Source organism: Penicillium waksmanii (assembly GCF_028829765.1).
Source record: "Penicillium waksmanii strain IBT 27052 chromosome Unknown utg000009l:1.0-4314994.0:1.0-4318279.0, whole genome shotgun sequence".
Classification (NCBI taxonomy): Eukaryota; Fungi; Ascomycota; class Eurotiomycetes; order Eurotiales; family Aspergillaceae; genus Penicillium; species Penicillium waksmanii.
The window spans coordinates 3187777-3203912 of record NW_026643255.1 but is presented as its reverse complement, the minus strand read 5'-3'; the positions used below and the strand labels follow the sequence as shown (position 1 = coordinate 3203912).

The following is a 16136-nucleotide window of genomic DNA, read 5'->3' as shown; positions in this document are numbered from 1 at the left end:
GATCTTCGGCCTGTGATGTTATCTGCTTATGAACCAAACCCTCTACCACTGCTGGTGGGAGGCATCGTGGACCCGTCTCCAGTGATAGGGGAACCTTCCCCGCCTGATGGATCCCCTTCCGGGGTCTGGTGTGTTGATGCGCCTCGTACCTAACACCAGCTCCCCTTGGGACGAATGACCTGGTCAATTAATTGCCCCTCTTCTTCTTGAACCTGTACTATCAACTACCAGTAGCTACTGCGAGTCCTTTACTGATACCTCAATTCGAATGATCTACCAATCAGATCTTTAATGACATACTACCACTTATACCTGTTGAATATTTCTAGTATTTCAAACTATACCGTAGCCTATATAATAATCGTATTCCATGCAAAATGTAGGTACACAACGGGGAAAGGAAAATCAATGGACAATGTCCATGTTTCATAGTACAAAGCGGCGGTATCAACAATCAACAGAAATGCACATCATGAACGAGTCTTAAAAATACCAGACTCGGACCAATGAAGGGAAAGAGGTACTCCACGCTTTACGCCGTTACAATCCAAAACCAGCTGGATGAAAGAAGAAAATGAGGAAGTCACCGGGCCAAACAGGAAGCGTCGGGCGCTCATTTGTTATGTAGCAACAGTGTCCGTAATGAGTCCCAGTGATCCGAATCAGCATAACTAAATCACGATGTTAGTAAAAAGGAAGAAGAAACAGCATTGGCCGTTGAGAAGGGCCGTGGAGCAACATACATGTATACCATACTGCTCCGCAAACTGGAGGCAAGGGTATCCGGGTACCAGCGGAAAATATACATGACCGAGGCCCAAGTCATGCTGGCGAAGACGGGCCAGGCATTATCGGTCATCTTTGCGCGGGCGTCGGGTGTGATGAGGGATGAGAGTGGGTGCATGTTGGGTTGGATGGCGAGTTTGCCGATAGCGAGCATCACGCGGGCGAAGACGTAGATGACGATCTGGGGGTTTATTAGCAACGCAAATACTACATAGAGAAAGGGAAAAAAAAGAACGAAGGACGTTGCGCAAGGAATGTAGTTCCCAGGACGAGTCTCGGCAGAGCGATGCCCCGAGAGGGGCCGAGGTTCTTACCTGCTGGCTGATACTCCCCCGTTGTCGGCCAAAGACCGCATATCCACCCATCAATCCGGCAAAGAAGCTATCGTAGCGGCCTTCTTTCGCGGCACCGGAGGTGTCGAGGTTTCGCAAGACGATCATGGAGAGTTTATAGATGATTGCGAACGTGGCGAGGTTTCGCGCATGTAGGCGTGTGGCATTCAAGACTAGCTTGATCTTTTGTCGGAATCTATAGCGGTTCGGCTTGGTTAGTCCGAGGGAAAGCGGAACGCGATAGGACGGAATGCGGGGATATAAGGAGGCGGAAATAGGGAGGAATGTGTAAACACGTACGATCCTGATCTAAAGAGCAATATCATGCTAGATATAAGGTATGACCCCGGTCAGTCTCAGATCCAGTTGTCTGTAGTTGCTTTCCGTGGAACCGACGTACACCAGGGCATGCGGGAACCGCACTTTCGATCCGTAGACGACACCATTGCGCGCGCCTTTGAAGAGCGACAGAAGAGGTTGGAATTCGGGTTTTAGGACGAGTTCGTCTAGGCGGGACTATGGTGTAATTTGTGTTAACGATGCTTCTCTGGCTTGTCATTCGCATGTGGGCTGCGCTTTGCGGAATTGCTCACCAAAAGCGCATCCATAGCGCCGCGGGACCTCGGTTGGAGGTCGTTGTCGAACGAAGATGTCTATTAGGGGATAACACCACGGTAGGTAGTCAGAAAGTCGATGAAGTTCAATAGGAGAAGTGAAAAGAAGTCGAGAATCATGGAATGGGGGAGGGGAACGGCAGTTTGCGTCGGAACCGCCTGGAGAAAGGACCGAGGCATGTGAGACCTGCCGAGCTACGTCAGGGTCACGTGGACCATGGATGCCCAGGTGGCTACTACATTACCCAGTTGGGTAGGGCTACAGTAGTAGTAGCAGTAGTTACTAGTAGTTACTGTAGTAGGTCTGGTAATAGTTATTGACATTTCTTAGATAAACAGTTTGGGAAGCAGCGCTTCTATACTTTTCCATGCCGTACATGACATACACTGCAGACAGGCCTCAAAAGCACAAAACCCCGGGAGCCGGTCCAAACGCCGTTGAAAATAGATACGCAACAATGCAAGTAGATCCAACTCTTTCTTACTGAGTACGGGCCCGCTTGTGGCTCTCCTCATCATCCGAGATTTCATCCACCGACATCATATCCTCATTCTCGCCCTCCTCCTCCTCATCTGACTCCACACCAGCACGACGCTTCAGACCCTTCATCTTACGCGTCTGCAGGCCCGCAAGATCCTGTTTGCCCAGGTGCACACGACCGACCTTGTCACCGATCGAGTCCACGATGATGTTCTTCTTCGTCTTGATATCAACGTTGGGCCGCTTGCCCTGCTTCATGGCGGTCTTCATAGCGTCGGCTGAAGCGGCACGCATACGGCCAATCTTGAAGTCGAACTTGGGACCAATCTCCTGCAATTCCACGCGAGGAAGCTTGTGGCCACTGCGCTTTGTGATAACCTTGTACCAACGCAAGTGAACAACAGGAGAGAGGTTGTCACGGGGCTCCTCGGCACCGACCATCAGAACGTACTGCAGACCCTCGACATCGATAGCGGTCGTCTCCTCGCCCTTGAACATGTCGAGGAAGAAAGTCTTGAGCATGGCGTGAGATGAGGAAGTCGGGTCTTCGAACGGGGTTCCGGCGAAAAGCATCATGGGTCGCAGGCCCAAGCCGACGTGCATGGTGAGCTCGTTGATGGGAGGAATATCGTTATCGCCCTTAGAAGGCAGGAGAAGAAGCTCGCACATATCGAGAAGCTGTGAGTTGAAAATTCGGGCCAGGGTCAGGCAGTTGGGACGCTTCTTGTTGCTGCTGCCGAACACGACCAGAGGGCACTCGTTCTTGTTGGCCAGAAACTCCATGCTCTCGAGGTTCTCGAATGGGTGAATGTTTTCATTCTTCTTGTGGAACAGGACGGAGTGAGGCTTTGTGAGGGAGTGGAAGGTCTTCAGCACGGTGTCCAGTGCCTGGGGACATTTTGTGCCGTGGAGAATTAGCGTTTTCTTTGGGGGCTCGATGAGTTGCGGCTCTCGCGCCTTGAGAATGCGCGCTGTGCGCGGGTTCTTGGCTTTACTGCAGGGAAGATGTCAGATGAAGAATATCGAAATGTTAATAGGCTGTTACTCACACTTCGCGCAACATTGTGATGGTGGGGGTTGGTTTTCTTGAGGAGACTCGGAGTAAAAAACGCAGAAAACTTTTGGGCCAGGTCTTGGCACTGCTTATCGATAAGTCCGACCGGGGCAAATCTGGCCTGAGGCAGACACATCCTCTATTTTATAGGGACTATGGACAACTATTACGTGATGTTTTGCATGGCCAAAATGTTTAAACAAGAGAAAGATTGCATATTGCGTTTTATTTATATTGCTATCCGGGTACAATCCGCCCGTATTTTACTCCAGACGGAGCTTCTCGAATTCCTTAATCTGCTCCTCCAGGCGAGCAGCCTCGCTCTCGGCATCGCGAAGACGCTTCTCCTCAGCGGCACGAACCTCAGGCTTGACCTTCTCCTTCCAGTTGGGGCCTCCCATGATGCCTTGTGATCGGCGAACAGCCTCCTGTGCCTTTTCAAAACCGGCCTTGGCCTTCTCCTCCTGCTCAAGGGCAACCTCCTTGGAAACACGGAGGTAGACGGCAGCCTCAGCACCGACAGCGGCTACAACACATCCCGCGGGAGGAGTCTTGTTGTCGGGACCCAGGTGGGACAGCTCGCCCAGGGTCTTGCCACCCAGAGACTGAATGCTAGTCATCTGCTCGGCGATGGTCTTCTCGCTGGTCGCATCGTAGGTCTGGATGATGATATCGCCCTTGGTCTTGACATCGTACTGAGCCAGAATGGAACGGATAGCCTTGGAGGTGTTCAGGACAAGCTCGTAGGCGGTCTCCGCCGCAGGGTCGTGGAATTCCTCCTTGAACTCGGGGAACTTGGCAGTCATGATAGAGATAGTCTTGTCGTCGGGGCGACGGGGGACACGCTGCCACAGGTGCTCGGTGACGAAAGGCATGATGGGGTGAATAAGAGTCAGGGCGCCATCGAGAGCAGTGTACAGGGTCTGCTTGGCAGACTCCCGGCTCTCAGGGGAAGCATCCTCGGCCAAGAGGAACTTGGAGTTCTCGATGAAAACATCGCACAACTGGCCGTACCAGTATTGGTAGGTGGTGATGGCGACGCTGGAGAACTCACGGGCCTCGAGGGATTCGTTCACCTCCTTAGCAGCAGCATTGAGCTTGTGCAGAATCCAGCGCTCCGACAAGGATTCCTTGCCAGTCTTGGCTGCAGTGGGTTGGGGCTTGAAGTCTTCGCCCAGCTTGCCAAGAACGAACTTGGTAGCCTGGTAAATCTTGTTACAGAAGCGACGGTATCCGTGAATGACCTGGATATCGAATGCAATATCACCACCTGTTAAAAATTTTTTGTTAGCGTCATGTTGTGGTGGGAATGGATTGAGAATTACGTACCACCGGTGGTGTAGGAGACAAGGGCAAAGCGGAGAGCGTCAGCACCGCACTCGGGGATGCCCTTGGGGAATGCCTTCTTTTGGTACTTGGTAGCAGCGGCAACCTCCTTATCAGCCAGGTTACCAAGGAGGAGCTTGTCGTGAAGAGTCTGCAGGGGAATACCCTCCATGACATCGAGAGGATCGACAACGTTGCCCAGGGACTTGGACATCTTGCGGCCCTCGGAATCACGAATCAAAGAGTGACAGTACACCTCCTTGAAGGGAACCTGTCCAGTCAGCTTGATACCAAGCATGATCATACGGGCAACCCAGAAGAAGAGAATATCCCAGCCAGTCTCCAGGACAGAGGTGGGGTACAGGTTCTCGAAATCATGGGTCTTCTGGGGCCATCCCAGGGTGGAGAAAGGCCAAAGGCCGGAAGAGAACCAGGTGTCAAGGACATCGGGATCCTGAACAAGAGTGAAGGTCTTGCCAGGGAACTTGGCCTCGGCCTTGACGCGAGCATCCTCTTCGGTGCGGCCGGTCACCCAGAAGTCACCATCGCTATCAGAGTTGTCCTCGCCATCGATCTTGACGAAGTAGGCGGGAGCCTGGTGGCCCCACCACAATTGACGGGAGAGACACCAGTCATTGATGTTGTGCATCCAGCGGAAGTAGCTCTTCTCAGCACTCTCGGGGCGAATGATGATATCGCCGTTCTCAACGGCCTTAATGGCAGGACCAGCAAGGCTCTCCATCTTCATCCACCACTGGGGCTTGAGGATGGGCTCGATGACGTCGTTGGACTTGGCGCATCGGGGGACCTTCATGGGGTTGTGCTCCCACTTGACGTACAGTCCATTTTCCTTGAGAGCATCAATGACCTTGTAACGGGCATCGAAACGCTTAAGGCCAGCGAAGGAACCGGCGTGTTTGTTGAAGGTACCATCGTCGTTCATCACGGAGATGAACTCTAGGTTGTGGGCCTTTCCGCGAGTGAAATCGTTGAAATCGTGAGCGGGAGTGATCTTGACTGCACCAGTACCGAACTCGGGGTCGACAGCCTCATCGGCCACAATGGGGAGAAGACGGTCAACGAAGGGGTGGCGAGCGTTCTGGCCGATCAAGTGCTTGTAACGCACGTCCGTGGGGTGGACGGCAATGCCAGTGTCACCGACCATAGTCTCGGGACGAGTGGTAGCAATCTCGATGCGCTCCTTGGTGCCATCAATCTCATAGCAGAAGTGGGTCAGGACGCCGAACTCGACCTTCTTGTCGTAGCCAGGCACATCGAGGAGAGTACGGCCCTCAATTTCCTTGTTCTCAACTTCAAGGTTAGACAGAGAAGTGTTCAGAGCAACACACCAGTTAACGAGACGGTTAGCACGGTAGATGATGCCCTCCTCGTGAAGACGAACGAAGGTCTCAGTAACAGCAGCCGACAGGTTAGCGTCCATGGTGAAGGCCTCGCGAGACCAATCAAAAGAACCACCAACTCTGCGCAGGGCGTTCTTGATGTTGGCGTGGTACATATCCTTCCAATCCCAGATCAATTTCGTCATGGCGGGGCGTCCAATGTCGTGACGGGTCTTCTTCTCGTTCTTCCACAGCATCTTCTCGACAACGCTCTGGGTAGAGATACCGGCGTGGTCCATACCGGGCAGCCAGAGGGTGGTCTTACCCTTCATACGCTGCCAGCGGATCATTGTGTCTTGCAGGGCGTTGGTGAGGGCATGGCCCATGTGTAGGGAACCGGTGACGTTAGGGGGAGGGATAGGAATGACGAAGGAGCCCTCGGGCTTGACCTTGCCATCGGGGCCAAACTCGGGCTTGAAGAGATCGCGCTCCTCCCACCACTCGAGACGACCAGCCTCAATAACCTTGGGGTCGTATGCGTCGGTGGTCTTCTCTTTCTCGACCTTGGGCTTCTTCTCGGCCTTGGGCTTGGGCTCGGCGGCGGGCTGGCTGGCAGCCTTGGCCTTCTTTTCGGCGAATTTCTTTGCCTTCTCGGCCTTCTTGCGCTCACGCTCCACTGGAACGAACATATGTGTCAGAAGATATCCGAGTATATAGATCGAAGGGCTTGTCAAGTGAACAAGACAATTGAAGGTTCCGCGGGGTCCAACATACACTCCTTCTCGGTCTTCACCTTGGGAACGGCGGAGGCATCTTGTCCAGCCTCAGTCTGAGGAGTTTGGGTCGGAGGGGGATTTTGCAACCCAGCTATGAAGCGGCGCATCAGTATGAGTACTTCGTAACTTAGGTGACTCATGGACTCATAGGAGGGTAGGGACTCACTGGGGTCTTGGGAGGCAGAGTTTTGAGCCATCCTTGCAAATGATCGATATTGAGGAGTGAATCTCCAGGGCGTCGATCGCGCCACTAATCTCCGGATAAGTATCTTGGGGGGAGTGGGAAGATGCGACAAGGAGGGGTGGTTGTGCGAAATGCGGGCAGTTAAATTTCCCACGACGAATGAGAGGGCGGGGCGCAAGAGAGGATCGGTGGAGACCGCGGGCGCGCTGGACGTTGTAGTGATAGTGGTAGCTGCAGGGAAACCGGATATGGTTCCACCATTGAATTGTGCCTGTTGGTCTGTATTTTATTCGTGTTAATTGCCCCTTCGCGAAGGTCGTCTTTAGTCTCGTTGCTCAGAGAGATTGCCCTCACGTGATGCCGGGGCGCTGGTGCCAACGGGCGATCCGGCGATCCTCTTGAGTTGCAGTTCTATAACGTATGCTATAGTATTGGTATGGGAAAAGTAATTCATACGATTGTGGTACTTATACGAAGCTTTAACGAAGCTCTAGGAAATACGAGGGGGGGAACTAGGTTCAGAACAAGGAATTCAAATTCAAAAGGGCCATAACACCGGACCAAGGACTAGCATGGAGGAAAGAAAGTGGCAGAAACAAGGAAAAGGAGCGCTATACAATTAGGCATGGGAGACAACAACTGCCCCGCCGGCTCTAAAACGTCAACTGGTTTATTGCGCTCACTAACATGCCCGCAGCCGAGGCGATGCAGGGCTGGATTGCCCAAGAAGATTAGATGTCATGTCTTGTCATCAACGTCGTCTCCGTTCGGGTTGGGATTCGATCACTCATTGCAGCCACATTTCATCAAGGAAGCCTGCGAAACAGCTTCCGTGGTTGCGTCATTCACTCGCCTTCTCGTGTTCTCATTTCGTGCACCGTTCACGTCGACATGGCTCAAACTCAGACAAAAGGAGGGTCCGGGATGCCGGGGGTGCTGTTTTGATGGTAAAGGGGAGGGGGCGAGAAAGGAGAGTGGGAAAGTGGGATTGGGGGAATAGAGGGTAGGAAAGCCATTGCCATCAACACGCAAACTAAGTTCAAGATTGGCTGTTGTTGCGGGCAACATCAGCACGGACGGGATCGAAGTATGCGTGGGCCATGGCTTCTTGGGCGGTCAGACGTTCCTATAGGAAAGGGTCAGTATGGCTACTTCCACGGAGTCCAAAGTATGATTGGCATCCACGTACAGCATGATCGTAACGGAGCAGCTTGTCGAGGAAGTCAATGGCTTCGTCGCTAATAAATCGCTGGTTTTCAGGAGTGACAAAAGAGTGCCAAGGCTTGCGAGGGAACCTCGACAGAATCTCGTCGTACTGAGGATCCAACTCAATGTCGTACTTGTCCAGATACTCGAAGAGCTCCTCGGTTCCAAGGACCTTGGCGATCTTGACCAATTGATCGGAGTTACTGTTGCCGTGGAAAAATGGCTCCTTGCGGAAAATCATGGATGCAAACATTGCGCCAAGTGACCACATATCGAGGGAGTAGTCATACTCTTGGAAGTCGACAAGCAACTCAGGGCCCTTGAAATACCGCGACGCAACGCGGACGTTGTACTCAGTACCCTTGTGGTAGAATTCAGCCAGACCCCAATCAATAAGTCGCAGCTAGAAGAGAGTTAATATAAAAAGATTTTCATATAAAAGACGCAAGGGAAAGCCAACATACCTTGCGCTTCTCATGATCAATCATGACATTGTGGGGCTTAACATCTCGATGCATAATACCCTTGCTGTGGCAGAAGTCTAGCGCCTTCAGCAGCTCAAAAACGTAATAGCGAACATCGTAGTCCGTAAAGCGGGGGTACAGAGTCCGGAAATCGGTGTTGTTGACAGCCTCGAAAACCAGGCTGGGGGTTTTGCTCTGGTTATCACGTACCACATCCAGCAGCGCGACAACATTAGGGCCCCCGGCCAGATTCTGGAGGATCTTGATCTCTCGCTTGATCTTCTTCTTCTTGACAGGCTTAAGAACCTTGATGACACATTTCTGATAGTTGACAACGTTGATGCCTTCGAATACCTCGGAGTACTTTCCTCGGCCTAGAGTTCCAAAAGGTCAGCAAACAGTCAGACAGGCAGATGATCTCTATAGTTGAAGGAATGACGGCGGATGGTACCGTCATTCCCGGGGGCTGGGATGGGCTCCAATCAGGCGCGAATTACCTATCTTGCGAACAATCTCATAGTTCTCCAGCACACCCCAAGAAATGTTGACACTGTCATAGTCCCAATAGGACCGAGGCATATGCTCGTTGACATCGGCGTAAACACGCGCCATGATGATCGCAGATGGCTTCCGAGCCCGCGCCCACAATCGAGATATGCGGCGGGGTCACGCGGGGTGCGCCCGGGTGACAGTGAGAGGGGAGGAGGGGGGGGAGGTCGGGGGAAGGGTTCGACACAGAAATAAAACAGACGCGGCAGGCCCAACAACTGGCCAGCTCAAACACAGCCGTGCTATCAAACGTCCTAGAGCAATGGGTTAGAGGTGGTTTAATTCTGATGCGAGCAGATCTGATGTTCCGTTGTCACGTGGAGAGCCGGACCAATGTAGTTAATCCGGCCGGAGCCACTATTTCTCCGAATTGATTTTCTGCGGGAAGCGCGATTTCCCTTTTTGGACAGCTCAAGTCACTTGAACTTCAGCGCTGCTCTTTTGCTTTTCCTTTGGCTCTTTCTTGCGCCTGGTGGCGTCTTTAAAAGCACTCTCTCCCTACCCATCATGTTCTTTGATCTCAATGTTCCTTACAGTCCAGATGACTCTGACGTTCCTCATACCTTGAATTTCCTAGCAGAACGTAAGTCATTCTGCCGACAACCAGCACAAGATCTAGTGCTAGGCCACATGAGTTACTGACCTGACCCTGCAGTTGGTTACACTATTGTCGCCTTGTCTCAAACAATTAATGGAAAGCTCCCTGCAAGCATTTCCCCGCCGTCTCTCCCGCCAAACCCGCCTAAATCCCTCCAACTGCTGACCCGGCTCAACCTGACCTTGTCCGATCCCGCACAGAACCAGCGTCTGGCTAGTTTGACCCAGGCATACGATCTGGTTGCTCTCCGTCCGACAAATGAAAAGGCTTTGCTCAACGCCTGTACCAACCTGGAATGTGATGTGATCTCGCTTGATCTATCAGTTCGTTTGCCGTATCATTTCAAATTCAAAATGCTGTCGGCTGCTATATCACGCGGAGTCCGACTAGAAATATGTTATGGCCCCGGAATCACAGGGAGTGGATTAGATGCTCGCCGGAATCTTATCGGGAATGCTACCGCGTTGATCAGAGCCACACGAGGCCGCGGTATTATTGTGTCCAGTGAGGCCCAAAGAGCCCTGAGCTTACGAGCTCCGTGGGATGTGATCAACTTGGCCTGTGTCTGGGGACTTTCGCAGGAGCGTGGCAAGGAGGCAATCTGCGAGGAATCCAGAAAGGTCACGGCTCTTGCTAAGCTGAAGCGGACCAGCTGGCGAGGCATTGTCGATATTGTCCATGGCGGGGAGAAGGTGGAACGCCAGAAATCTTTACCGAAGCAGAAAGCGCCCACGAAGTCCGACACCCCAGTCGAGCCTAGTAATGCGGCTGATACTTTGAAGCGAAAGGCCTCACTGGGATCTGAACCAGTCGAAGAACCCGAAAAGGCACTTTCAAAGAGAGAGATGAAACGCCGGGCCAAGAAGGCCCGGTTTGAGTCACGAGGTGGCGATCCAACTGACACCTGATTACGAGATGTTTCCCTTGTCTTAGTACCAACCACCGGGAATTTGCGTCTGTCTTACCGAGCAAAGAGTCTTCGACAGTCAGGTGCACATCACAAAACATTCTCCGATCGAGAGACCCCCGCAGCCGCTCTGTATGGATGGTTTCAAGTGGCCATCCTACTATCCGTACGCCATTTAGTTCCCCGGAAAGCGCTTTCTAAGTCCGCTTATGAATGCATTGGTCAATATCGACAGTCGGCCGCTGTGGCTGATCAAAAAGGGGGACGTACCGGATACTGCAGGACTTCAACTACTAGTCTGCCGAGGGCCATTCAAATGGTAACACTCCATTCTGACACTTTTGCATAGTTGCCTTCAGATATATTTCATCCTATATCCAGCTTCATTTGGAGAGGTCTTGAGTCCAGGACTCTCTCTGACTGATTGGGCCTCTCGGTAGATTGTCTGCCAACAGCCAGTCATATTTGATTATGCCAGCCTTCTGTATTGGCCCACACGTTTTCAGATACCAAAGATTTATCCCTGAATAAAACATGATAAACGTTTGATCTGCTACTCTGAATAATGTATATGGTATTGCCGCAAACGCTTTATCTTTCCTTTTCCAAGTAACCATATTATGCCAGTGTTGAAAAACTCATTGTAACAATCTAGTGGTAGTAAAAATCATGTACATCGGCATGTTTGTCTTTCACTAGCAGCACAATCACCCTGTTTCATCACTGACATGGATGCTTTCCACGTCTGGGCATATTTCCTACTGCCTGGTTAGGTGATCGATACTCCCTCCAGAGGGCTCCTCCGGGGCTTATACATCTAGTGTGTATTTCCTACTGGACAAACCGCTCTCATATCTACTCTAGCTAATATCACATTAATACTTAGTGTAATAGCCTCACCAACTCCAGAATCAATTCTATCTAGGTGTCATTCTTCCACCCGATATTCCAAGTATCAAAGTCTTTCTCCCCAGATTTCATTCTTTCGGGCAGGAATAATGTGCGAAGTTCTGATTATTTGGGCATTTGTCCTACAAAAACCGCCCATTCAGGTGTTCTCCATCACCGGGTTGCAGCTTTGAGCATAAGAATGCCAGTTTTGTATACTACAATCACATATGGACTTCGCGATATGGCGATGAAAACGAGAGGGTTTCCGAAGACTCTGAATAGAATCATTATGTTCAGTAATATTACAAGCCTTGAAAAGTGTCAGGTTCAATAAATCTTTAACAGAAAGGGATTTGTAGCTATTGTGACGTCGGTACGTCTACGTCATGGACCATCTCCAAATATAGTATTAAAAGCCCTGGAGGGTGGGGCAAGAATACGTTCCTGGCAAGGCGTAGAAACCTGATTTTATAGATCACCCCGGGATACACCCAGTGGGCAATACAATCCTCCCAGTTATTTTTAAGTATGATTTCCCTCATATCACATTATTTGACCCTATATTCAGCCACACCATTGCTCACTCTCGTTATCAAACTTGAGGTACTTTAATCCAAAATGAGCTCTTTCTTGCGTATCCCGTTGCGACTACGAACGCCAACTTCAATTCCTCTCGGTCGCTACTCGATCAACCAACGAGCATACGTCCACGACACTCCCCAAAAATTTTCAAGCGCAAATGAGCATGACCTAGAAGAGAAATGTGACCGCGGTAACACTCCCAACCACCCAATTCCCTCCAACAACGCCCACCCAACTCTCCGCGACGGCAGACAGTCAAATCTAGCCGACATAAGCGGTGTTAAACATGAGGATCTACCAGAAGACGTGCGAAAGCACAACGAAGAAATCGAACACCGATATGATAGGTGCTACAACCATATCGGAGATGAAGGAAATATCGAGAAGGCTTTCGAGGAGAAATGAGTGTCTTTCCTTCGGGCCTTTACCAAGGACTCGAAAGTGTGAATTACGATGTACTGTATAAGAGGCATTCGATGTACAGTAGTATTGGTGACATACCTACATGAGGCTTTTGGCGCTTCAAATGTACATAAAGCCACCGTGACCTTTTGTTGAAATCACGAGTTACTCCGAGTAGTAGAGAGTGAGTGAACGATAGGATACATACCTAGGTATTCAATTGAAAGAAGCTCAAACAGCGAAGAATATATATCCTGATTAACCCAATGCATTCAGAGGGAAATATGGGTGTACTCATTACCCCTATATGTCAGGTCATTAGCATCCTTGATACGCCTTGGGTTGTTAGGAATGAGATACGTCTCCGAGTCTTCCCTTATCAACAAACAAGCAGGTACTATAATATGATCCGCATGGGCTTTATCCATCTGTTGTGATAGATTTAATCCTAAATGTTCTTCCAACAAATGACCAAGCCATGGTAAAATGTACTTAATACACGAGAAACGCCCACATTATCTGAAGTTCTTGAAGAGGCAAGCGACCTTCTTTATATAATCCCCCTTCAATCTTTAAAATCGAGTAATAGATTGGAGATAAAATTCTCCCATTGCTGCTTCGAATGCAATTTTAAAGGAGGCTGAGTTGCCCTGAGTTGTTCACCTGTACTGTAATGTCGAGGTGAGTTTCTTATTGTAGCTAAGTAAACGAACACGAATAACTAAATTAAGTGTTGTTCCTTTGAATTTTGACACTCACTAACACAATAAATAATGTTCTGATGAAAATTCTAAATATGAACATGAAGGCCATCGAATTGGGATGATACATGCCAATATGGAGGTATCTCATTAGAAGGACGTAGATATTTGCGGGGTTTATTTGACTAACTACAAAATAGAACATCCTGATGCAGCTAGTCGAGCCTTTATTCGGAGTAAAAGTAGTATCCACCTTCAGCCCTATGGTCAACTTTTGACCTCCAAACCTTCCATGCAATTTCATGCTATTATTTGATCCGTCAAGCCATCGTGTGGGATCGGACGGTACTGCGATATCGCGTCGAAGGAGGCTCAACTTAGTCTACACTCGAATTTTGGGCAGTCATGCGCATCGGATGCAACTCCATGATGCTACCAATGCATTGTGTGGCAATATCAAACTGGAGTCGCATATTTCGCTGTCGATCACTGAGAGAAGGATGGCGGATCTACCGCGTAGCAAACATTTGAATCTGATGACAAAAAGAGAGGGGGGAAAGGGGGATGAAACAAGACAAAACACCTTCAAAGACAAATAACCATATTACCGCAGACAGCGTAAGAAAAAGTTGACAACGCAGAAAGATAACCCTTCCCTGTACGCCAGCGCCTCATACAAAATGAAAAAGAGGGGCAACACGGGAGATGCGGAGAACGGCGCACGTTCATCCTCGGCTTTGAAGTCAGAGCATCCATTGCAGCGGGTCAATGGGCAAGATTGGAGGAAGCTCTCGTCATCTCTTTCCAACCTCAGAATTCCCTGCAAGGATAGTCCCTTGTCAAGAAATTTCCCCATCCGATGTAGTCCCGCCCCCCGCTGCGGAAGCCCGCATGCACCGTTTGATAGGCGCCCCTCGCAAGCATAAAATTGGATGCACGTCCAATCCAAGTCAATTCCACAACGCCTTTACCCACTGATGAAAAGCTCCATTAAAGCAGACCCAGTTTCTCGCTAGATATTCGTGCAGCCGTGAGACAAACGTCATAATCTCCTAGCCAGATCGGGTATTGTCGGACTCCCTCCGGATTCCCCATACGGTTGGGCTTAGAGATTCATTCTCTTAGTTCATCCTTGGGTGTCTTATACGGTGTCCGTAATTGCCCCGCGTCGTCTTTTTTTTGGCTGCGGATTACTTGCCGGTCTTTCCCCTCGCATATCTCCGATTAGCTAGGAAGTATCAGAAAGCATGCGAGTCACCTACCCAAGCCCCCATGTATTGGAAGGCTATGTCACCACTGCCGTTTGTGTCACTGTGTGATAAGAAGCCATCGGTTAGTATTGACTGAGAGACGAAACAGGGATCCAATGTAGTCAAAATACCCCTGTGCTGTAGTGCCCCCAGCTGAACCTGCTCCTGTGGGATTTGTGGGAGCCGACGAGCTCTGTCCACCTTCTTCCGAGGGCATTTTGTTGGTTTGTTTTCTGGATGTTTCCTATTGGACGAAAGAGGGAGGTAATGAGGGGACCTAAATGGCAAGGTCGAAGGAACGAGTTCAAGGGGGGGTGAAAGAGCCAGGAAAATGGGGGCATCATAAGAAACACAGAAATCAACTGGTGCCGTAGGCGATTCCTTTATAATATTTGACGTTTATCAGAATTCGAAACGTAGCCATGGAGTAGCATATTGGGCACATAGTTTGATCTCCAATGACAAGGCCCGTGTAGCCGACGATGCTTCGACCAAATAGCGGATGGACCAATGGCGAATCCTCAGAGAGCGGCCGCTCCGAGGAGATGAATTTGGGCAGAGTGACTCCGCAGAGAAGAGCCGCATTACAATGTGTTTGAGCCAGTCTCCGCGTTATGTTGACGCATGTAGATGTACTCGCCGCTGTATGCTGTAGAAGTGTATAAGGATTGATATCGTGGTTGCCTTGTGCGAACCAGCTGCGAACCCCTCTATTCGGGGTCTGGCTTCCACTGAGCAATGAAAGCGACCGGGAACTATCCTGCGCTGGTCATCTTGGAGGGCAAGGATCCTGGATCCCTCTCCACCCACCTTGTGTTCCGCGTCTTCACAAGACTCCGATATTCTGACCAATGAGGTGTGACCCATGTGGACGGTCCAAACATTTGCGTGTGCGAGTCATAGAGCTTCCTCTTTATTCGTGATGATTAATGGTCTAGCATTCCGGGAAAGTTAAGCCTAACGTCAATTTACCAAGATTCTGTTAGTTGGGCACCGACCCGGAGATGCGTTGGCCCGTTGCATGATATCCACAACCCATGCGACCTATACAAAGGGACCTCGTAAGCTACGCATGCATATTAGTTCGAGCTTTAATCTATTATGTTTCACATGCGAGCGCCTTCGTGGAGAGGTGGGGTCGAATGAACGGCACAATGTGTGGATACATTGGTCTTGAGCTCTTGTTTTTTGGGGGTCCATACAGCTTTGTTTACCCCATGCTCAGAGAAATAGAGACAACTGGATCAATACTAATAGTGGACATATTGCATAGTTAACTGGATACCTAAACCTGACTATATCAGACGCTCCCAGTCGATAGTAAGCAGACTAAAGACTGTAGATTAGGTCATACCACTCCCCGCACTCGGGTCAAATTTCAAATCCTACTGGTTCGAAGATTGATACTAACTGATGTGGCCGCGGAGCGGGTTAAACCCAGCATAAAGCCGGCTTTCGAACTCGACCTCGGAAAGTATGACAGCTGTGATTATCTACGAGTAACTTGATTCCAATTTAGGTCATTGCCAATGTTTAAAAACAAGAAATTTACTATATAGTGTTTCTTTGGGTCACCTGGGCATGTGGTCTATCGCTTCAAATTTGGATAGCCACTAGTATGCTGGATATATCACGATTACACCATCCGATTAGATAGAAGGCTGATCTAACCAATAAGCTTGAACGTAAAAGT

General features: G+C 50.0%; 6 protein-coding genes across 6 annotated transcripts; 2 read left to right on the top strand and 4 right to left on the bottom strand.

Moving 5' to 3' along the window:
* Positions 1 to 613: 613 nt before the first annotated feature.
* On the bottom strand, positions 614 to 1726 carry N7481_011539 (Tim17/Tim22/Tim23/Pmp24 family protein; the record flags this gene model as incomplete). Its single annotated transcript, XM_057270758.1, has 5 exons — positions 614 to 671; positions 744 to 967; positions 1101 to 1314; positions 1519 to 1634; positions 1712 to 1726. 5 exons carry the CDS (start codon positions 1724 to 1726, stop codon positions 614 to 616), a joined length of 627 nt encoding a protein of 208 aa, XP_057117932.1.
* A 487-nt stretch (positions 1727 to 2213) lies between these two features.
* N7481_011538 (rRNA-binding ribosome biosynthesis protein RPF2) lies at positions 2214 to 3276 on the bottom strand (the record flags this gene model as incomplete). Its single annotated transcript, XM_057270757.1, has 2 exons — positions 2214 to 3207; positions 3263 to 3276. The coding sequence occupies 2 exons, from the start codon at positions 3274 to 3276 to the stop codon at positions 2214 to 2216; spliced, it is 1008 nt and encodes a 335-aa protein (XP_057117931.1).
* A 254-nt stretch (positions 3277 to 3530) lies between these two features.
* On the bottom strand, positions 3531 to 6906 carry N7481_011537 (valine--tRNA ligase; the record flags this gene model as incomplete). The annotated part of the gene is made up of 4 exons (XM_057270756.1): positions 3531 to 4537; positions 4597 to 6609; positions 6708 to 6800; positions 6876 to 6906. 4 exons carry the CDS (start codon positions 6904 to 6906, stop codon positions 3531 to 3533), a joined length of 3144 nt encoding a protein of 1047 aa, XP_057117930.1.
* A 1026-nt stretch (positions 6907 to 7932) lies between these two features.
* On the bottom strand, positions 7933 to 9175 carry N7481_011536 (casein kinase II subunit alpha/alpha'; the record flags this gene model as incomplete). Its single annotated transcript, XM_057270755.1, has 4 exons — positions 7933 to 8019; positions 8083 to 8502; positions 8564 to 8937; positions 9061 to 9175. 4 exons carry the CDS (start codon positions 9173 to 9175, stop codon positions 7933 to 7935), a joined length of 996 nt encoding a protein of 331 aa, XP_057117929.1.
* A 444-nt stretch (positions 9176 to 9619) lies between these two features.
* On the top strand, positions 9620 to 10618 carry N7481_011535 (ribonuclease P subunit p30 family protein; the record flags this gene model as incomplete). The annotated part of the gene is made up of 2 exons (XM_057270754.1): positions 9620 to 9695; positions 9768 to 10618. 2 exons carry the CDS (start codon positions 9620 to 9622, stop codon positions 10616 to 10618), a joined length of 927 nt encoding a protein of 308 aa, XP_057117928.1.
* Positions 10619 to 12126: 1508 nt separating this feature from the next.
* Positions 12127 to 12495, top strand: N7481_011534 (uncharacterized protein; the record flags this gene model as incomplete). The annotated part of the gene is made up of 1 exon (XM_057270753.1): positions 12127 to 12495. The coding sequence occupies one exon, from the start codon at positions 12127 to 12129 to the stop codon at positions 12493 to 12495; it is 369 nt and encodes a 122-aa protein (XP_057117927.1).
* Between the last annotated feature and the right edge of the window lie 3641 nt (positions 12496 to 16136).